The sequence below is a fragment of the Helianthus annuus genome, chromosome 9 (genome assembly GCF_002127325.2).
Source record: "Helianthus annuus cultivar XRQ/B chromosome 9, HanXRQr2.0-SUNRISE, whole genome shotgun sequence".
Lineage (NCBI taxonomy): Eukaryota > Viridiplantae > Streptophyta > Magnoliopsida > Asterales > Asteraceae > Helianthus > Helianthus annuus.
In genome coordinates, this window is record NC_035441.2 from 82,255,552 (window position 1) to 82,278,967 (window position 23,416).

General features: G+C 39.5%; 1 protein-coding gene across 3 annotated transcripts; it reads right to left on the reverse strand.

The window, feature by feature from the left end:
* Positions 1–16,033: 16,033 nt before the first annotated feature.
* On the reverse strand, positions 16,034–18,211 carry LOC110877998 (L-galactose dehydrogenase). 3 transcript variants are annotated; one of them, XM_022126244.2, is made up of 6 exons: positions 17,943–18,189; positions 17,437–17,665; positions 17,063–17,362; positions 16,814–16,942; positions 16,393–16,452; positions 16,034–16,315 (listed from the first exon to the last, which is right to left on the reverse strand). In XM_022126244.2, exons 1-6 carry the CDS (start codon positions 18,104–18,106, stop codon positions 16,184–16,186), a joined length of 1,014 nt encoding a protein of 337 aa, XP_021981936.1. In that variant the 5' UTR covers positions 18,107–18,189; the 3' UTR covers positions 16,034–16,183. The 3 variants fall into 3 exon arrangements, with proteins under 3 accessions (XP_021981936.1, XP_035833330.1, XP_021981937.1); XM_035977437.1 differs by having other exon boundaries at positions 16,034–16,296; positions 16,372–16,452; XM_022126245.2 differs by lacking the exon at positions 16,393–16,452 and having other exon boundaries at positions 17,943–18,211.
* Between the last annotated feature and the right edge of the window lie 5,205 nt (positions 18,212–23,416).

Genomic DNA, 23,416 nt, shown 5'->3' on the forward strand with positions numbered 1-23,416 from the left:
GTATCCTCGAAGGATCCCGGTGATGTCAGTGATCCTTACTCTGGTAATGTCCTTATCTTAAAACTATTACATTTCCTTACTTTTTACCAAAGGATAAGGATCCTGTATCCTTCATCCTCTTCTCACGAACCATTTGAGTTATGATAGTTCAGGTATCTACAGCATATCGTCAAAGATCTTCAAAAGCAACGCAGATCCTTGGGTCCAACCCCAGTTATCCTTGGGATTATCCCCAGTTTCCGCCAGCAGCACACGATGATCCTGATATAGTTCACGTCTTTGGGACCAGTACCCACTTCCGGGGCTGACAACCTCATCGTACTGGCTACACCCAGGATCCTACGTATAATGGTAGACGTACCATACATCCGTTCATAAGGTTTCTAACGTTTTCACGTTAGCTAAGGTTTTGACATTTTCATGTCACTAAGTTTGGATAGTCGCCAGCAAGGGCCATACTCCAGTTTACATACGATCCTTTGGGCTTGTCCCCAGTTATCCTTTGGGCTTGTCCCCAGTTATCCTTTGGGCTTGTCCCCAGTTATCCTTTGGGCTTGTCCCCAGTGATCCTTTGGGATCATCCCCAGTTATCCTTTGGGCATGTCCCCAGCTACTAATTTATCTTTTACATTGGCTTAGTCCCAAGTTATGTTCCATTTTTCAGGTTCTCGAAGTTAAACAAATAAGGATCCTTAATCCTTATTATCCGTTAAAATTTCACTTATGGTTATCTTGATTAAAGGTTAGGATCCTAACTTGGATCCTCAGGTATGATCCATGACTATTTTGATTATACTAAACAACCCTTACACTTTGACAACTAAACCTATGATCCTTGAAATTGATTGCTTCAAAAATTTTCAGTGTCAGGATATTTGATCTAGGATCATATCCTAAATTTATTAAACATGGTTTGCTCAACTCTTGTTACTCTAACAAATATGTTTCTAAAACAAACTGGAAAATAAGAAGATAAATAAAGGATAACAACACGAGATAAGCCAGAAAGATTAAAGTTATATTATTAACAAAAGGATCTTAAACCCTTTCAAAAAGTTGTCAAAATTGCCAACCCACATTTCTACCAGCAAAACGTGGCCCGTCCACATGGGTTAGCAAAGGGTGTCCATTGTCTATGCGGTCTTAGCAGGTGCAGGAAATTAAAGGCGGCAGTATCACAAAGGCTTCATCCCCCAAACAGAGGATCCCTCCACCGTTTGCGATCCTACCTATTGTTCAAAGGATCCAGGATCCTTAACCCTAAAAGCTATTGTTTAAGTTACAAACCATAAATTGTTTCAAACATCACAACCACAAAGCACTACCAAACTTAAAAAATTGGGCTCCGGCCTAGTCACAAATATCCATCATCGCCCAATCCAGCAGCTCAAACTTTCACTGCTCCATCACCACCAGCTTCTCCACCTTGATCCTTCTCAGCATCACCGCCCTCCAGCATTGGGATCTCCTCGGCTTCGTCCTCATCCTCCAGCTCTGCTAATCTTGCCTTCCAGCCCTCAACATCCCATGTGCTCTTATCGAAGGCAGGATCCTGAGCCTCCGCAGCCATCTGTAGTTGTATCTTGTACATGGCAATTGCGGCAGAGACCTTGGCATCCTGGGTGATCTCCTGCTTCTCGCCTTCCATGTCGATCAGCCTTTGAGCAGCCTCATCCTTTGTAGCCCGGAGTTCCTTCTCAAGATCGGCTATCTTGAGATCCTTCAATACGCCCATTTGTTGGAGGTCGGCGATTTGGCTTTCCTGATCCTCGACATGGCCAAGGTAGGTCTCAATCTCAGCAAGTTTCTGCAAAAGAGAAAAAAGGTAAGTTCAGGATCAGGTGATCCTCAAAGAAGCAGGATATACAGGCAAAATACACAAGCAGGATATTCGAGAAGGATAACCAACAGGGGCAATGATCCTTAGCTCATTGACATAGTCGAGAAACTGTTGGCGGATCAGGGGAAATCCTTGGAGATCCTCAGAAGTCTTTCTCTTCTTCCCCTTACCCCTAACAGGTGCCTTAGGGGCCGAAGCAAAGGGACTGGCAACAGAAGTCTTCTTTCTTGAAGACTTGACATTGGCAAGTTCATCAATCCCGAACTTAGAGGCAGACTTGGCAGACTTAGCAGGTTTCCCAGCGCCTACACAATCAAAACAAGATAAGTTCCCTTACTAGCTAAACAGTCTTACATATAACTTACTTTTTAATAAGGATACTTACTTGACATAGTGGCAGATGCGGAGGATACTTCTTGTGAATCTTGGACGGTGACTTGAAAACTTCTGATTTCAGGATCAAGCTTCTTGAAAGCTAGAACCCTCTCTCTGGCAGCAGGGGTTAACTTGAGATGAGCAATGGAGATAGCTGCACAATAAACAAAAAACAAAGAAAGGCATTAGTGATCCTCATCATAAGAGACAAGTCTGATGGTGATCCTTCCAAGATCCTCTATCCTACCATGGGTGGCTCACTCCTTGGGCAGATCCTTCCCATTAGGGAGGGTATCCCTCCTCACAAAGAAGAAACGACGCTTCCAGTTTGTATCATTTTTTGGTAACCTTTAGAACAGGGTGATCCTCCCCGGCCTTCTGTTTCAGCAAGTATCGATGAGAACCAAACGTGGTAAGATCATAAAGCTCGGCCAGCTCTGCCATCCCTAAATCAATCCCCTCCTGCTCGATGATCCTCTCGAAGGTATACAAGACCCTCCAGATCATCGGCATAGCTTGGATATAAGATATGCCGGTCAAAGAAAAGAAAGATTGGGTGAAGGCCGGAAAAGGATACTAATATCCTATGGTAAACGGAGTTGCAGGAAAGGCCACCCAGGCGTCTGAAACAAAGTCACTCAAAGCAGTGGATGTGAAGGATTTGAAAACAGCATCCGCCGGAAAACAATGACGAATCCTATCTACATGAGCATCGGTAAAGCAGCATCTCTCCGTAGGAGAGTCCTTAATGATCCCTTGGCTTTTCAGGGGACTGCTCTTCTCGTGATCCTTATGGGGAGAATTTCGGAGCAACATACTCGTGGCAGAACAAAAACAGAGCAAGAGCAGAAAAAACAGAGCAGGAAAAGGAAGAAAGAAAGGAAGAGAATACCTGATCAATCTTCGGTGGAGATTATAAAGGGAGTATATCCTGAATTTAAATACAAATCGATCCTTACCCTATCTCCTATTTATAATCATGATTTGCAGGGATGTCACTTCAGTGACGTAATGATCGCAACGGCTAGTCCGGTTATAATGGCTAGTTATCCGAGTTGTCCGTTGAAGATAAGATCAGAACAAAATATAACTCATTTATTTACAAAATCACTCCTTATATTTTGGGGGCAATTGTTAGGGCTGGATTTTTACAATACATGATCCTCACGTGTGATCCTAACCAGTGATCCTTGTTTCTTTGGCAGATAGTGATCCTCAGCAGAGTTCCAGGATCAGGATCACGGACCATCATAGGATCCTCATGCTAACAGTTGCTTTCGTTGAATTTAATGTTGTTTTGCAGGACATCTGGCAGGATCCGCTCTTAAGCATCACAATTAAAGGCACGTCTTTACAACTATAGCATGTGCTTAATCGGAGATGGACGTTGTGAAGGATATGGAAACTTGGCATGATTTAAGGGCGATAATTTAGGCTAGATTTACTTTTATTTCTAAAGGGGTAATGAGCTGATTATTAGTCTTTTTACCTAAAATAGGTCACCTACACTTGTATATATAACACTCTTCCTCATTCGGAAGAACAGACAACACAATTCTCACACGCTTAGACACTCGAAACTATAGTGATCCTTGTACTCAGCTCATTATCATCCAAAGTTGTAACCGTATTTTGATATATTGAAGTTTGGTGATCGGTAGTTGCCATCACCCGAGGTTTTTTATGCCGGAGATCATACATTGATCAAGGGCTTTTTCCTCGTATAAATCATTGTGTCTTTGCATATTTCACACTGAAGTAATCCTTTACTTTTTCTATAAACCAAGCATCATACCCCGTTTACATATAGTTTGGTTGCATTATCCTTGTCTGATTTTTGACCAAAACAATCAGGATACTGAATCGGGATACTGGTAACATCCCGGGCGATATCCTGGTGTTAACTTAATAATTCACGTGCAGGTAAGAGGCTACAAGTCATCAACGGTCAGGTGGACTTCTTCTCCTCAAGACTTGGGCGTATCTGTTATGTGAAAGACATTGAACCCGAAAGACCAGGTCTACAACGTTCGAGTGGGGAATATTCGCCGGATCCCAGTTATTTAGGATAGTTTGTTGCGTTTGTTTTACTATAAATAGATGGGGGTGGATCAGATTAAGGCACGCAGTCTTACACACACACTCTCGAACACTTTTGCTCTCTAGCTTTCAGTAGTCACTACACACAAACACTTGTAATCAAATTACATTGTAAACACTTAGTTGATCCGCACCACATCCTGCACTCTATCCTGATATTTGAAGCAATAGAAGAACAAGGCAGCTGCGATTGTCAGCTCCCGAGGTTTTGTGCCAGCGATCTAGATTGATCAAGAGCTTTCCTCGTGTATCCTGTGTCACCCTTTACATTTTTTGTTCATTGCTTGATCATAGATACAACTCTATATCCCGAGCCGTATCCTTAAACTGTTTTTGTAAACAATTTGGCTAACATATTTTTCATACATACTTCTAGCACACTACCTCACTTAACTAATTTGATCACTTAATTACTTCGGTAATTTTTGACCAAAACAATTTGGCGCCCACCGTGGGGCAAGTGGTGCTATCTTTACTCAAAATCTTTGTAAAATCATTTATTGGTTTTCTGTTTTCAAAACTTTTTGCCACATTATTTGCAATGGCCACAAGATCAAGCATGAGCTCCTCCACTGTGCCTGCTACGGCTTCTGCTACTACTGGTTCGGTGCTTCCACCACCTCCTCCAAGGATGCCCACTCCTTCAAGACCTTAGGATGTTATCCCTACTCGGAGTGTTCAGGGATCTGCTCCCGTTTTAGCTTCTAATGATGAAATTCTAACCTTATTCGGAAGTGTGCAGGAATAAATGAGGCAGCAACAGGAAACAAACCAGATGCTGTTAATGGAAATACAACTCTTGAAATCTGGTTCAAGCAGATCCACTGAAGATATCGTCACTCCTCTACAGCCCAGGGCTTTGAACTTCAGTTCTGCAGTTTACACTGAGGATAACCGAGGAAATATTGTGCCTAGCCATCCCCAGAATCCTACTCCTGAGATGCCCTCTTCGGTTAGAGTGTCAACTATGAGGAGCTCAGGATATGCATCAGGATATGGCCAAAATCCTCAGATCGGTAACGTGTCTAATAATAATAATACTCTTGCCACTAACAATGTTGGATCTTTGCAGGATACAGGTGTGACATCGGCATTATCTAGGGAGCTCCAGAAGCTGAAGGATATGATATCTAGTGTACCTGGGGTGGTTCAGCCGATTCCTGAAGTATCCCAGGATAGCCACAGGATATCTCGGTTTGTGCATCCCATTTGTGATGCTGAAATCCCGAAAAGATTTCAAACTCCCAACATGAAACTTTATGATGGAACCACGGATCCTGAGGAGCATATTGCCCAGTATAGGGAACGGATTGAAATCAACCCTATCCCTCCAGAACTTAAGGAAGCATGCTTATGCAAGGGTTTCGGCTCTACTCTAACAGGATCAGCCTTAAAATGGCTGTTAAACGTTCCTCCTCACTCAATTACTTCTTTTGCTCATTTGGTTAACTTATTTAATAGGCAATTTTCTTGCAGCCGGAGTTTTGAGAAATAACCAGTGATCTTTACAGGATAACTCAGGGACCTCAGGAATCCTTGAGGGATTATGTGAATAAGTTTAGCCGGGAATCCTTGGATATCCCACATCTTGACGTTGCAACGGTCGTGCAGGCTTTCAAGATGGGATTGCAGAAAGATTCCCAGTTTTACCAGGATCTTGTTATGAATCCCTGCAGGAATCTGGATGAAGCTCGTAATAGGGCATTGAGATATATCTGGCTAGAGGATGATAAGAAAATGCAAGAGAGGATGAATGCATCCTCAACATATGAGTCAACTAACAGGAAGTCAGAATCCTTGTACAAACCGTACCGCTCTAAGCCGTATGGTAGAAATGATAACAAGAAAGTGAATGCTGTTGAAGACGAGGATCCTGAGGAGTATCCTGAGTTATCTGAATGTTGTTTTTCTGTTAATATACCTGAACTAATGTATGCTATACAGGGTTTGGGAGACAAAGCCAGGTGGCCTCGGAAGAATCAATAAAAGGCTGATTGGAAGGATAAGTCCAAATGGTGTGCCTTCCATGAAGATTTTGGACATATTACAGAGGATTGCATTGCTCTGAGGAAGGAAATAAGCTATCTCTTGAGCAAAGGTTATCTGAAGGATCTCCTGGGAAGAAAGAAAAACAAGGGTCAGGATACTGAGAAGGATCCTGAACGTGCAACACCACCCCCTGCGGATGCCAAGATAGTCAACTTTATTTCAGGAGGATCCGACATTTGCGGGACTTCATATTCAGCGGCCAAGAGGCATGCAAAGGAGGCTAAAGCTGAAAGAGGGGAAAGGCCAACTAGGATGACAACCCTCATAGCTGATAAAGTGATCACTTTTGACAGTGATGATAGGGATACTGTCCAGGATCCTCACCATGATGCTCTGGTAATAACACTATATGTGGCTAACCATTTTGTACGCAGGATATTGGTGGAAAATGGAAGCTCCGTCAACATAGTCCAACTAGAGACATTGAAAAGGATGAATGTATCCCCAATGGATATCACTTCAAAATCCACTGTACTCGTTGGCTTCAGTGGAGAAGCTAGGAATACCGTAGGAGAGATTAAATTACCAGTATATGTTGAAGGGGTCAATTCGATACAACGCTTCTGTGTGATGGACTCCCTATCCTGCTATAATATTATATTGGGCAGGCCATGGATCCATGATATGAAAGCTGTGCCATCGACTTACCATCAATGCATCAAAATCCCTACACCCTGGGGGGTTGTCAAAGTAGACAGTGATCAGCAGGAAGCAAAGGAGTGTTACTCATCCTCCATGAAATCCTCTACAAAGTCTAATCCAGCATAGCAATTAAAGATACGAGCCCAGGATATCGTGGAAGCTTCGGAGCAGGATGTGAAAAAAGTTATCCTGGATCAGGATAATCCAGATATCTCGGTGCTCGTAGGGACCAATATCCCTCAGGATATTGAGCATCAATTGACTAACTTTTTGAAATGCAGGATGTCAACATTCGCATGGAAGCACGAGGATATGACAGGTATTTCCAAGGATGTTATAACGCACAAGCTTGGTATTGACATGACATTTAAGCCTGTCCAGCAGAAAAGAAGGAAATTTGCTCCGGAACGAAATGCAATTATTCAAGAAGAAGTAGACAGATTGTTGAAGTAAAAAATGATCAGAGAAGTCAAATTTCCAAGGTGGCTAGCAAATGTAGTAGTGGTGCAGAAGAAAAACGGGAAATGGAGAGTTTGCGTGGATTATACAGACTTGAACAAGGCTTGTCCAAAGGACCCATTTCCTCTCCCTCATATTGACTCAATGGTAGATGCCACTACCGGCCATGAAATGTTAACCTTCATGGATGCGTCCTCAGGATTTCAGCAGATCCAAATGGAACCTTCGGACCAGGAGGATACTGCCTTCATGACGCCAACAGGTATTTATTGTTATACTGCTATGCCTTTCGGTTTGAAAAATGCAGGTGAAACATACCAAAGATTGGTGAACATGATGTTCAAAGATAAGCTGGGGGACACAATGGAGGTATACATTGATGATATGGTGGTGAAATCTAAAAAAGCTGAGGATCATCTCCAAGATATTAAGGGAGCATTTGATATCCTGGATCGGTATAACATGAAACTGAATCCTGCTAAGTGCCATTTCGGAGTGGGGGCAGGAAAGTTTCTAGGATATATGGTAACCAAAAGAGGAATAGAGGCAAGCCCGGAGCAGATCAAAGCCATCTTGGATATCAAATCACCTTCAAATATGAAGGATGTTCAACGGTTAACAGGACGAGTAGCGGCGTTAAATAGATTTATCTCAAGATCCTCAGAAAAATGCAAGGAGTTTTATGATATCCTGAAGAAAAATAAGAAGTTTGAATGGGGGGAGAAGCATGAAGCAGCCTTGCAGGACTTGAAGCAGTATCTATCAACCGCACCTCTACTGATGAAGCCCGAGGATGATGAACCATTATCCCTGTATCTTGCAGTGTCGGGGAATGCAGTAAGTACTGTCCTTGTAAAGGATCACGAAGGTCAGCAGTATCCTGTTTATTATGTTAGCAAAAGTTTATTAGATGCTGAAACTAGGTACTCTCATTTAGAAAAGTTAATATTAGCCCTAGTTATGGCATCAACAAAACTTAGACATTACTTTGAGACACATAGGATTCATGTTAAAACTAATTATCCTGTTAAAAATGTGCTTAGGAAACCAGAGATGTCCGGTAGAATGGCTAAGTGGTCGGTGAAATTAAGTGCTTATGACTTAGTGTATGAACCTAGAAATGCCATAAAGTCTCAGGCTTTAGCTGACTTTGTGGCTGATTTCAGTAGTGACATTCAAAATTAAGTAGATTTAGAGGTACAACAACTAGGAGAAAACTTAGAATCCTGGATATTATATACTGATGGTTCATCTAATGTAAGAGGTGTAGGTCTCGGTATACTACTAAAATCGCCACGGGGGACATATTACCCCAGGCTATTAGATGCGAATTTCCTGCCACTAATAATGAAGCAGAATATGAGGCTTTGATTGCAGGATTAGAATTGGCTAAGAACATGAATATTAAAAGTTTGCTAGTATATGTTGACTCTTTGTTAATCACTAATCATTTTAATGGATCCTATGCAGTTAAAGGTGAGAAGTTAATTGAATACCTCGATATTCTCAAAAAATTAGCAGGATATTTTGATGTTTTTACACTTGAACAGGTACCAAGAGAGGATAATGCTGAAACGGATGCCTTGACAAACTTAGGATCATCAGTCAGGATACCGGAGGGGACCCAAATACCGATACTTCATATCCTGTATCCTGCTATGTATCCCTTCAAAGCTCAGTATAAAGTGGTAACAAGCATTCAGGATTCTGGTCATGATCCTGAGAAGGATACTGGATCCTGGATGACTCCAATCATAAGATATCTCAAGGAAGGACACATTCCTGAAGACGAAAATCCTAAGGCATTTAGGATGAAGGTATCACGATTCACCATCATAAATAATATTTTGTATAAGAAATCTCTTGCAGGTCCATACCTAAGATGCTTGAAGGACCCTGAGGCTATGGAAGTGCTTCAGGATATACATGAGGGGGATTGTGGTAACCATACTGGGGGCAGGTCATTATTTTCGAAAGTATTAAGGACATGATACTATTGGCCGACAATGAAGAAAGATGCTGTGGAATATGCTCGAAGATGTGACGCATGTCAAAGGCATAGCAACATTCTGCATCAACCAGCTGAACCATTATATCCTATAGTTTCCCCTTGGCCATTCATGAAATGGGGAATGGACATAGTAGGGAAATTACCAAAAGCTCCAGGAGGAAAAGTCTTTATGTTAGCAATGACTGATTATTTCTCTAAGTGGGTGGAAGCCGAAGCATTTGTGCAAGTCAGAGACGAGGAAGTAGTATCCTTTATAAAGAGAAATATCCTGACTAGATTTGGAGTACCAGCTGAAATCATTTGTGATAATGGATCCCAGTTTATAAGCAAGAGGACTACTGATTTTTGCAAAAGTTGGGGAATCAAAATGATCACATCCACACTGGTACATCCTCAAGCGATTGGACAAGTAGAATCCTCGAACAAGATAATTGTCAACAACCTGAAAAAGAGACTAGGAGCCAAAAAAGGATGGACAGAAGAATTACCCTTTGTTTTATGGGCTGATAGAACAACGGTGAAAAACGCAACCGGCCAAACCCCGTTTTCCTTGGTGTTTGGAGCAGAAGCGGTGATCCCGACAGAAATGGTAATACCTACAGCAAGATCCAGCCTCCAGGATCCTAAGCAGAATCCTAAAAATCCTATGCCAGGAATTGGATACTATTGATGAGACAAGAGATGCAGCAAGGCTAAGGATGACAGCATATCAACAGAGGATATCCAGAGCATACAACAAAAATATAAGAACTAGAAGGTTTCAAGTTGGAGATTGGGTGTTGAGAAAAGCTTTTCAGAATACTACCAATCCTGCCGATGGAAAGTGAGCTCCAAAATGGGAAGGACCCTATGAGATTGAATCAGAATCAGGGAAAGGAGCATACCGACTTAAGAATATGGAGGGGGATATGCTACCAAGATCCTGGAATGCTATACATCTCAAAGCCTATTTCAAGTGAGTTTAGAACTTAATTTCTAACTCAAAATGGTATGAATTCTGTCTCTTTTAAATATAATTTATTTTATTTGAACTCAATACTAACTTAAGCATCGGAGGGGTGTTAGCCAGGCTAACACCCACCTTAGTTTAGGGTTGTTTTGCAGAATATGATTCGGGATGTAGCTCCAGGATACACACGCATGATACTTCGAAAGATTAGAGGATTGGCCCCCTCTCTCACGTTTAAGGGATCCTGATCCCTTCACAGGTTTAAAGGTATTCACCTTTCTCACGAATTGGGTTTAAACACCCCGCCTGGAGCGCAAGTTATCCAGGGATAGTTCAAGGTGGCGGGACCAGTTCATGTAAAAGTGGCTGACAATTTCGTTACTGTTGGCTATGCCCTGGATCCTTAAGGTATATGAGGATTGATCACCCTCTCTTGCGAAAGGGTATTTTCATACTCTCTAAGGTTTAAAGGTTTTCACCTTTCTAAGTCTTGGAGTTTATACACTCCCGCCTGTAGTGCATGAAAATTTGGGATTTTCCCCAGGATACTAAGGAGTTATCCCCAGTATATCTTTGGGTCTTGCCCCTATAATGCAAGAATTGTCTATACAGTTGGAACTAATGATCTAAATTTTTCTAAGTGTTTAAAGACTTCACGCACAGGGGACATTCCTTCTAGAGCAATTATGTGAAGCTCAAAAAATCAAGGTTGGGCTAAGTGTCTCGGACTGGGGACATTTTAGTGGGAAAAGTTGCAAAAGGGACTGGAGTTTGATACTAAGGTTACACTCAATTCCTGGTATGATCTTTCCTATGTGAATCTTAGACAATTTGTTTGATCTTTTGAAGTCATATTTAAAGTTTAAGTATCCTGATTAGGATATATTTTAGGATATATTCTCGAGATATATCCTCGAAATATGATTCAGGATATTTGGTTGGTATATTCGGGATACGATACTTGGGTTTAAAAATCGGAATTGAATTTGTTTATAAATTCTAAGTAAATTATCTTTTTCCTTTGAAAAGTTCTATTTTAATTAATGGAGATTTTGGAAAGTGAACTATTTTTTAGAAACCTTGTCTAAATTGTTTGGATTTTGAGAAGTCCTATTTGACGAAAGTCTTCGTAGGATACCACTAAGTATATTGATCAGGATGTATTCAAGGAAATGGTAAGACTAATCTTGCAAAATCTAACCAAGTAAGGCATAACAGAAATTAAAAGACAACAACAGATAAGTCAAAAGATGGTTATATTATTAACAAGTCAAAAGTTGTGCTTTTGGTTTCACCTCAAACCGAGGCCCATCCGCCAAAAGCACAGTTAAGTTTTTACCATATTTACGCAACGGTTGAAGGTTTCATCTCAAAATGAGACCCATCCGCCTCCAACCGTTGCATCGTACTAACTGATGACCAAAGGCTTCATCCTGAAACCCATGACCCATCCACCATTGGTCATCATATTGTTCTAGTGCAGGAAATATAAAATGTTCAAAGACAGGAAATGTAAATTGTTTAAACAAACCACAACAACCGAACCTAAAAAAGTGGGCTCCGGCCTCGGCACATACATCCATCATCGCCCACATTGCTGCGCTTAGGGGGCAGCTCCCTCTTCCAACATGTCCTCTCCAGCAGCATCCTTTCCGGCAGCATCCTCTCCAGCGTTCATCCTAGCCTCATCAGCAGCATCCCCACCAGCATCCTCATCTACCTTCTCAGTCACCATAGCGGGTTCCTCTGTAGCAGGTTTTGAAGGGGGCTCCACAGGGTTGCCACCAAGATCCTTCAATTTCATCTCCCAGGCTTTGATATTCCATGAAGGACATTCAAAGCCCAAACCCCTGGCCTCGTAAGCCATTTTCAGTCTGGCCTGGAGGAGGGAGATGATAACTGAGTTCTTAAGGCTCTCCCGGTATGAAGCCATGTCTTGCTCATGTTGAACCTGGGCCGCGTCGGACTTGGCTTGAGCCTCTTGGGTGATGTTCTAGATGGCAGATTGGTGGTCTTGAGTCATGGCCTTGTACTTAGCTTCATAGTGTTCCGATTTGGCGGTGGCGATTGCTGCTTGATCTGCGATGGTAGCCTCAGCCTTCTTCAGTTTGCTCTCTAACATGACGTTCAAGCCGCATGCGTCCTCATAGATGAATACCAACCGTTCAAGGCCCTGCAAGGTAAGGAAACAGGTATCAGTCTAAATTGACATTTGTAATGAGCATATGGTGCAGGATATAGGTCAGGATACTAACCTGATTGAGGAAACCTGTCATGAATTTGCTGGAATCCGTGAACCCATGATTCTCGAATGGGAATACATGGGGAGTGGTAGGAGGATCTGCTTCCTTCCTCTTTTGGGAGCTGGAGGCCCGGGTCCTAGATGCTGGAGGAGCTTTGGGAGCAGCAATGGTCTTGAACTGGTATCCTTCGGTGTGACAGATGATTTCGGGTTGGATTCTTGCTTGACAGGGGCAAGGCTTGAGTAGCTGTCTAATTCATCGAGTTGGAAGCCTTCGAGATTGATAACTGGCACTGTATAAGGGAAGAAACGATTGATCTCGTTACATTTTTGAAATATAGTCAGTTTGATAAGATAAGTATACTTACCAGACATGCTGGAGCTTGATCTTTGACTTGAACTTGTAGACAGCAAGGTGAAGGTCCTCTTACTTTCTGGAAGCTTGTAGATCTCCTTTATCCTTTCTACCGACTCAGCACTGGGAGGAGCTAGTTCCTTGAAATTCGCTGCAAAAGATAAACATATCAGGATATAGTTTCGGGATATGATTGGGGATTTTCCTAAAACCCTAAGTCCTACCAGAGGTTAGCCATCTCTTAGGAAGGTCGGAACCCCTATCGATGGAGTCCCTTTTTACGAAGAAGAATTTTCTTGTCCATTTATCCTCATTTTTAGTAGCTTTAAGAATGAGGGGATTCTTGGAGATGGAGAATAAAAGGAACCGACTAGATCCGTGGGATCTTAAGCGATAGGCCATTGGAAGATCCTCGATGCACAAGTCCGGCATATGACGAGCCTTAATCTGCTCCAGGGTAGCTAGGACGCGCCAAACCATTGGCATGGTTTGGGCGAAACTAAGGCCAGTCAACTCAAAGAATCGGAAGATGAAGGGTGAAAACGGATATTGGAGACCAATGGAGAAGGGATAAGCAAAGAAGCACACCCACTCATCGGAACAGAAATTCGATCGGACCTCTCGGTCAAATGGACGAAAGACTGCACCAGCGGGGAAGGCACCGGAAGCTCGTAAAGCCGCGATGTCGGCATTATAGAATGAGCATACTTCCCTTGAAGGTTCCTTGAGCAGGTTTTGTTTATCGAAGAGGGAGATTGAATCTGCCGATTGTGATCTAGTGCGAGTAGCCATGGAGGGATATAGCGGAGCTAAACAAAGAAAACAGAGAAGATAGAGAGGAAAAGTACCTGAAATTCGCTTGAAGATAGAAATAATGAAGAATCCCTTGATTAATATAGGCTAAAGACAGGGGGGGTAAAGAGTAAATAGTGCATTGGAAGTTGCACATTGTCATTTCAAGGTCTCGTCATATTAATTGCCTCGTTCCATGAGATAAAGTTTTGAAATATATCCATTGGATTGGTATACCAACAGATATATTTGGGGACAATTGTTATGGGCCATTTTCTGAGCCTAAATATCCTGACTAATATCTTGCTTTTGACTGTTTGTTTGTGATCAGGATACTGAATCGAGATACTGGTAACATCTCGGGCGATATCCTGGTGTTAACTTAATAATTCACGTGCAGGTAAGAGGCTACAAGTCATCAACGGTCAGGTGGACTTCTTCTCCTCAAGACTCGGGCGTATCTGTTATGTGAAAGACGTTGAACCCGAAAGACCAGGTCTACAATGTTCGAGTGGGGAATATTCGCCGGATCCCGGTTATTTAGGATAGTTTGTTGCGTTTGTTTTACTATAAATAGATGGGGGTGGATCAGATTAAGGCACGCAGTCTTACACATACGCTCTCGAACACTTTTGCTCTCTAGCTTTCAGCAGTCACTACACACGAACACTTGTAATCAAATTACATTGTAAACACTTAGTTGATCCGCACCACATCCTGCACTGTATCCTGATATTTGAAGCAATAGAAGAACAAGACAGTTGCGATTGTCAGCTCCCGAGGTTTTGTGCCGGCGATCTAGATTGATCAAGAGCTTTCCTCGTATATGCTGTGTCACCCTTTACATTTTTTGTTCATTGCTTGATCATAGATACAGCTCTAGATCCCGAGCCGTATCCTTAAACTGTTTTTGTAAACAATTTGGCTAACATATTTTTCATACATACTTCTAGCACACTACCTCACTTAACTAATTTGATCACTTAATTACTTCGGTAATTTTTGACCAAAACATTTAGGTCCCTAGAGAGGCGTCGTTCACCCCTCCTTGACTCCTTTACTGCCCCTTTCCCCTCTTGCTTTCCCACCGCCACTACCATCTCTCGCCGCCGTCCCTCCTTCACCTCTTCTGTTCAATTAAAATTTTAGACAATTAAAATAAAGTGTTGTGTGAGGATGGATGTGGTATGGTTTTGTGCATTTTTGTAACATAAGAAGGAAATGGAGTTTATGCAGGCTCAAATTATTAAAATAAATAATTTTAACATATTAAATGAGAGTTTGCATCGATTAACAAGATTTGATTCGACTTTCTGAACAAATTGTATATTGAATTTAAGATTAGATTTCAAAAAAATTAAAATAAAGTTTTTTGTGTGGATGGATTTGGTAGGGTTTGGTGCATTTTTATAGCCATAAGAAGGAAATGGAGTTACGCGGGCTCGAATAATTAAAATAAATAAATTTAACATGTTAAATGAGAGTTTATATTGATAAAAAAATTTGATTCGACTTGTTTTGTCAAAATTATATAATGAATTTCGGTTTAGAGTTTAAAAAACTAGATAAATCTGTCTTAGGGTGGATTTGGTAGGGTTTGGGGCATCTGTGTAGCCGAAAAGAAAATGGAGTCTATGCGGGCACAAAATATTTAAAAAATGAATATGTTAAATGAGAGTTTGAATTGATCAACTACATACGGTTCCACTTTGTTGAACCAAATTATATATTGAATTTCGGATTCGATTTCAAAAAATTAAAATAACGTTTTGTCTGAGGATATGGTAGTGTTTGGTGCATTTTTGTAGCCATAAGAAGGAAATTGAGTTTGTACAGGTTTAAATTATTTAAACAAATAAATTAAACATGTTAAATTAGAGTTTGCATTGATCAACTAGATACAGGTCGACTTTATTTGACCAAATTATATTTTGAATTTCGGGTTAGATTTAAAAAATTGAATGAAAGTTTTGTGTGAGGATGAATCTGGTAGGGTTTGGGGCATTTTTGTAGCCATAAGAAGGAAATAGAGTTTATGCGGGCTCAAACAATTAAAATAAATAATTTAACATGTTAAACGAGAGTTTGCATTGATAAAGAAGATTTAATTCGAGTTTATTTGACCAAAGAGTTAATTACGTTTTTCGTCCCTGGTTAGCATTACATATATGGTATTCAATTCTTGCTTTCTATTTATTATTTTACGTATCAGACACCAATTCACCGAATATTTTTTATGAGACCATACGAGAAGTATTTCATGTCTTAGTCATTACGCAAATATGCTGTACTTGAGAAATTTAATACACACGGATGATTGCAGGATATATAAACAAGTGTACAGCTCATAAAAAACACTTGAACAATGCTCAAACTTGTTGAATACCGCTAGGCCAAGTCTGATTCTTCACCGGTTTCAGTATTTCTTCAACCTCAGCTAGCGTTTGCTCGTCTTTTTCACCCTTAGCAAGTTCTGTATCAGCTGCAACATTAAGCCGCACCTGATCAAAGGAAGACATTATCAGAAAACCATACATTACGAGTTAGCATTCCATACATGATTGATGACAGTCTAGACCAGGCAGAGTGCGCGGGCCGGAATGCTTGGTAATGGCCCAATCAGGTTGATTTGCCAACACTGCTTTACATAAAAAGCAACATTATACAAAAACAGGTTTAATAGGCGTACACACATATATATACCATTATCAACAGAATATATACTTATTGACATGCATTCTGCTAACGGGTTGAAATTATCACCTCTAGATGAAACCTCACCAAGAATGAATACACAAAATTGATCCCATATCAAGTGAACGTTATTGGCAATTTACTCATGGAAAAAAAGAATTATCAAATATTTAAAATCGGGTGTGTGTTTACTTTCTTTCTTTCTTTCTTTCTTTTTTTGCACAATCTGTGCTTCAATTACTTGGAAAACCGACAGCATTACTAAATTTGAAGTATAATATGAAACTGAAAGTATGATATCCGACCTGTTCAACAGATTTCATCCCCACAAGTATGGTAGAAATATCTTTATTACACAAACTGTATTGCAATGCTAATTTTGAGATATCCTTTCCCTTCTTTTTACAGAAAGCAGCAGCAGTCTGGCATGCAGCCTGTGATCAAAATTATAAAAAACATCGATTTTACACGTAGTTACAACATTTCCGATCCATGGTACCAATGATGATATACTGGTGGAACAGTAATACAGTAGAAGAAGTGAAAAAAAAAACCTTAAGTTTGGGTGAAGCTGGGTGCCACTCTGGAGGGCCACTTTCTGTGAGAAGTCCCATTGCTAATGGGGATGCACTGATCACACCAACTCCTTTGCTTTTTAGGTACGGGATCAGATCTTCCAGTGTCGTATCGTTAATACTATAATGACAATACGAAAGAATTACATCAACTGTGCCCGGTGGCACGCGATCAAGCACATAGCTAAAGATTCCCAATGGAAGTCCGGTTATACCAATGAACCTGATCTTCCCCGCTTCCTTCAACTTCTGGAGGGCGGGAATTGTCTCGTTTACAATCTGGGAACGATAGCTAATAAATTGATGAGTGATTGTTACATACAATAAACCAATCTAATATCATTAACGAGCACCTGATCAAGTGAGCCAAATTCAATGTCGTGACACTGTAATATATCAACATAATCCATCTGCAGGCGTTCTAAACTCTCATCAATACTCTTAGTTACCCTTTCGGCACTGAAATCGAAGCCCTCTTTATACCTCCCGCACTTGGTTGACACAATGTACTCGTTCCTCGGCACCCCAACAGCCTTCAGAGCCTTTCCGAGTACTTTCTCAGACAAAGTTCCACCATAATACCTAAACTCAGAACACACACATTATTTGGACTACCAATTTTAACAAAAACCCCAAAGGTCTGAGAATGCAGCATTTTTTAAAACGAGCGTGAGGCGGCGACCTCAGGCGCAAGCTCTCTCGCCTATGACTAGGTGAGGCACATCAATAATTAAAATGCATATCATTAATAATAATATGTATGCAACAAAATCATAAAAAAGGTAACCGCTAGGGTTAGTATTCCATCCTGAAAATAAATCACACTGATGAGGTTAATTAATTAAAAAGAGATACTGACGGTGATGTGTCGAAGAAATTGATGCCGAGTCGGAATGCTTCGCGAACAGTGGCAATGGCTTCTTCATCGGAAACGGGGCCGAAGACGCTGCCGAGAGGGGATGCACCGAACCCGACGCTGCTGAGTTTGAGGCCTGTGTTTCCGAGTGATCGGAGCTCCGCCATGTTTAGGGTTGTTTTGAGGATAAGGGATCAGGAGTAAAACACAGTCAACGTTTTGGGGGATGATGGATAGAATGACTTGATACTTCTACATAAATAAATCATTACTCTATGAAATTTTAAGTGAGGTTAGTGTACCAAATTGTTTTGGATAGGTGATTAAGCTACCTCAATTATTTTTTTACGATAAATTTCTTTTGTTCCCTCCGGTCTAAGGACTTGAACCCAAGACCTTTTCTTTTAAAATATTTTAAAGGTTTTATTTTTGCCAATAAACCACCACCCATATTGGTAATACACTAAATTAATTATTACTTGTTTTTAATTAGGGTAAAAGCAATTGGCCTTTTGGTCCAATGGCATAGGGTGATGATAAAAGCATGAGATCTCTAAGGTTTCAGATTCAAAATTGACTCAAGATATATTTTCTTACAGTGGCGGGCTTCCTTTTTGATGCTGTTATTGGGTGAGTCAGGCCCGAAGCATCAAAATCGGGTATTAGAAGAAGTTTCAAACGTCGTTCAAAATAAATTTTAATTAGGGTAAAATTGTTTATCCCAAATACATCATAATTTTGATAAAAAATATATTCAACTGTATGACATATTATATAATTTTTATATAGATTATAAATTAAACGAGTATATTGAGCCACCTCGGCACAAGATATCGAGCTTAGAGGTGACATCATCATGTTTCGCGCTATTGCTTCATATGGCCAATATTAGGGTCGTCCCTAATGCTCCGATCCGCGCAGCTCCTGGCCCCTGATAAAGAGATGATCCAATGGCCAAAGATCTCCCCCCCCACACACACACACACAATTTTCTGCTCCTTCACAAACAAACACATCTTATCTTCATCCTCTTTCAACTACACACCACCATCAACCTCAACTATAACCCACGTAAAAATTTCGAGCCTTTAATTTTCATACTAAATATTCGTTAATACGAACATTAGAATTTTAACTTAGCGTCGTTATTGGAACAAATCTAAGTATCAAATACCTTGAAACCTTCCAAAATTTAATTGAGGGATTAGAATCATCAAAACACAAAAACTCAAAGTCTAAGGACTAAAAATACCAAAACCCTTAACTTACCATGTTATGCCATCTAGCAAGACAATATTCACTTCCTAAAACACTCATGGACAGTTGTCCTAACCATCTTCAAGCTATAAACACATCATAGGACACTAATCATGTAACTCCCGCGAAAATTCGAGCCTTCGAAAACTTTTCCTTTCGTGAATATTTCATTAAATAATGTACGAGCAAAATGATTTTTACGTAACGTACATTCCGAAACAAAGACACAAGCTACACATAACCTAAATACCCTTCTATAACTTAAGTAACAAGTTAGAGGGATGAAAAATGCCAAAAATCAGCTTCTGGAGGTTCCTTACGGACCGTAAGGTATACCCCTTACGGATAGTAAGGCATTACCTCTTGCGGTCTGTAAGAGGTGCCAGTGATAGAAGAATGGTAGTTGGCCTGCCATTCTTGCTACACTGCCACTTTTCCAAGATATTGACCAATTCTTCTCCTTACTAATCAACTTCTGATCATCCTTGGCAACACTTGTCATGATTTGGGAGCATCTTGATTAGTATAAATATGTGATCAAGGTATTCTTTGAACTCACACCTTCAAAACTCACTCAAATTTTGTTCTTGGGAGCTTTCCTGGAGTTTGGGAGTAGCTTCAATCCTTCTTAGGAGTCCTTAAGTTCAGTATGTTTTTCTCCTTTGATCAATTTCAATTATTTAGCTAGTTTCCAACTAAAAGTTAAACAGTTTGACTTTACGTTTGACTTTCAGTTCTGACCACTATGCCCAAGTCAAAGTTCAATCCGAACTTTTCTACGTGATCGAAATAATGTTGGTATGATTTCACTATGATCATACCTTCTGATAGTCATGTTCAATAGACAAAACGATGAGTCAAGCATTGTATGTTTAAATGTCAAAACTAGTAAAAGGGCATTTTACGCTAATTGAACTTTAAACTATCAAAACCCAATATTTTGACACCATATCAGTTTGTAAAGCTAATATAACATATTTTGACATGCTCAACTCATCATTTTCAGCTTAGACCTCAATTCTAAATCGAAAGCCAAGCAGTTTGACTCTTGCTTTAACTTTCGATTCCGACCTGTTTGGCCAACCTTAGGATCCGACCAAGCCCATTTATATGACCATAGTAATATAGGGAATAACCCTCTGAGGTTATACCTTAAGGTCATCACGTTTGGATAGTCAAATGACGAGTCAACTTTATACACTTTTAAAATGTCAAAAATACCCTTTTTGCTTAAAACAGTTTTAAACCTGAATGAGCGATAGTTTTGACACATAAACTAATCATACAACATTAGTAAACATGTTTTGACATATGGGACTCGTCATAGGACTTATTCGACCATCCGGACCCGTATTTTCGCAAACGACCCGTTAAAATGGCGTAAACCACTTTAACAAGTCGTAACGAGTCAAAACACTCCTAAACACTTTCTAATCATAATGTAAGGTTTAATAAACCATATTATACGAGATCATTCACTCGTTTGGTTAATAAACCACATTCTATGCATTCTTCCGTTTAAGCCACGATACACACTAACTATATAACAACCCGACATAATTAGGAAAACACTTGAGCTTTGTATACACGATTGAACAAGACATCTACACAATCCATGTGAGTACATAGTTCTCCTCTTTTACGTTTTTTAAATGTTTTGGGGTGATTCATATGTGCCTATAATTATTTATAAGATTTCAAAAACAATATACATATATGGTTTATATATATATATACATATATATAGAGAGAGAGAGAGAGAGAAAGTGTATTGTACTAAATGGCTTAACGTACGCTATGTACGCGATGTGAAATCGCATGTTTTAAAATAGCATGGATGAAATCGCATGTGATAATTTTGATGAAATCGCATGTTGTTTTTTATAACAATTTCGCATGTGATAATTTTGATGAAATCGCATGTTGGTTTTTTGTAACAATTTCGCATGTGGTAATTTTTGATGAAATCGCATGTTAAAAAACCAACATGCGATTTCAATGTGGGATGAAGATCTGACGACTGAGATGATCACGTACGTAATGTAGGATAAGGGCTCTTGTACGTTAACCTAATTCTATATATATATATATATATATATATATATATATGTACAAAAAAACGATTTTCGATTCCTATGAAACTTGATAGTGCGTTGAACTCGACAATGATACATTCATTAACTTTGATCACACTGACCGGTAGTATGTTATGGTACCATAGGACTGACAATCCTGTTACCAAATTTCCTGGGCATGTGGGGAAGTTTGGGGAACGACAGAAATCGAAAACACACTTTGATAAACCCTTTTGATTTTACACAACATAAGGGTAATTGGTTTATACATAACACGGACAACTGGTTTATACAAAACAAGGACAAATGGTTTACACAAAACAAAAATGATTAGTTTAGACAAAATGACAAAAGTTTTCCAAATTAAAGATATATAAACCATACAAAGTTTTCCGATTGCTTACACGATTTTACAAAAGAAACATTTTTGTCAAGATTCAAGGCTACAAAGATTTACTTATAAAATCAACTCTTTGTTGGGTTTTTTCCCATGTTTATCAAAGTTATTTTATCCATATAAAATAAAAACGCAGCGGAATATTTATTTAAAAGATGTTACTTTGTTGATATAAAACCTATTTTATATGTAAAACCCAATAACTGGATCCATATATGACATGCATGGTATCAAAATACAACCATAGGGTGTTTTAGAATACTACCATTCCAAGAGCAAGGTGATATGAAGATGATGATATTCTTGAATGGAAATCTTCAAAGGAGAAGGCCTCAAGTTTGCATACCCCAAGCTTCCAACAAACACTATGATTTTGCTAGGATTTCAACACTTGAAAAAACACCTTCTTGACCACCCTCTTGGCCGAAATTTCTAGAGAGAAATTTGGTGTTCTTGCAACTTGAATTTTGTGTGTAAAAGTGTATATTCATCTCTACCAATTTTGTCATACAAAAGGTATTAAAAGATGTGAGAGATATAGCCATCCTTGTTGCCCAATCATAGAGCATCTAGTATGCCAAATGCATGCAAGATTATTGGACCACAAATTGTCTTGGGAAGACTCCAGGGGGGGGGGGCACATATGTATTTTATATAAAAAAAATTCAAGATTTTCTTTTATAAATTTATGTCTTATATATAATTTTATAACTTTTATAAAACTATAACATCATATGTTATAAGACTTATACTACTTTTATTATGTTATTTAACCCATTAAATAACAAAATAAAATATTCTCTCAAAATAAATTATCCATATAATTTATTAGTTTGTCAAGTGCAATTATTTAGAAAATCAATTTCTAAATATTCTAAGTGTTAATATTTATTTGTTTGATCAAATCATAAATAAATATTATTGGTGTTTGTCTAGCTTGTTGTAGGGTATGACCGGACTTGGATCATAACGTACTAGCCACATCAATTTAATATGTGTCTTGGGCATACAGAGTCCAACAATCTCCCACTTGCACAAGATACATAGAGATTGATGCAAGCAGTAAATGACGCCTAACAACGGTTTACTACCCTTAATACGTATGATGAAGTGCCATTCAATAACATCATCCCCTTCAAGTCCCTTACTTGAACATGATTTAGGTGAATCTATCATTTATCATTTTGTTACAGATGTCATGTAAAATCCAGAGATATAGTGTGATCATTCTTTGTTGATTTAACTTTAGCAGGCCTTAGACATCTTACTCTCAATGAATAAGAGGAACAAATCCCTTCTTGACTACATACGTCTCTCACAATCACCTTGTACCACACCTGAGCTTAGCCTTATGTACTGTCTTATTACAGACAGCGAAGAACTAAGTCAAGGTATAATATTTGGTGAATATCAAGACCCAATATGTATCTCAGGTCAGAGGATATTATGATATTCGCCTTTGCTCAAATTTACTTATGATCAATCACAAATGATTCCATGCAGTAACATTTGAGAACGGGTCAGTCCAATATTTGTATCCCACAAATATCTATGAACTTTGGTAGCAACACTTTGCTCTATATTCATACCTAATGAATATCCACCAATCCAAGTTCATAATAGTCTTACATTCATATTTTTTCCCACAAGTATGATCGACTACGGACATTTAGATAATTAATTTATTCACGGATTTAAACATGCTAAAATGGAACATAACTCAAAATACCATAAAAGAGTTAAAATAA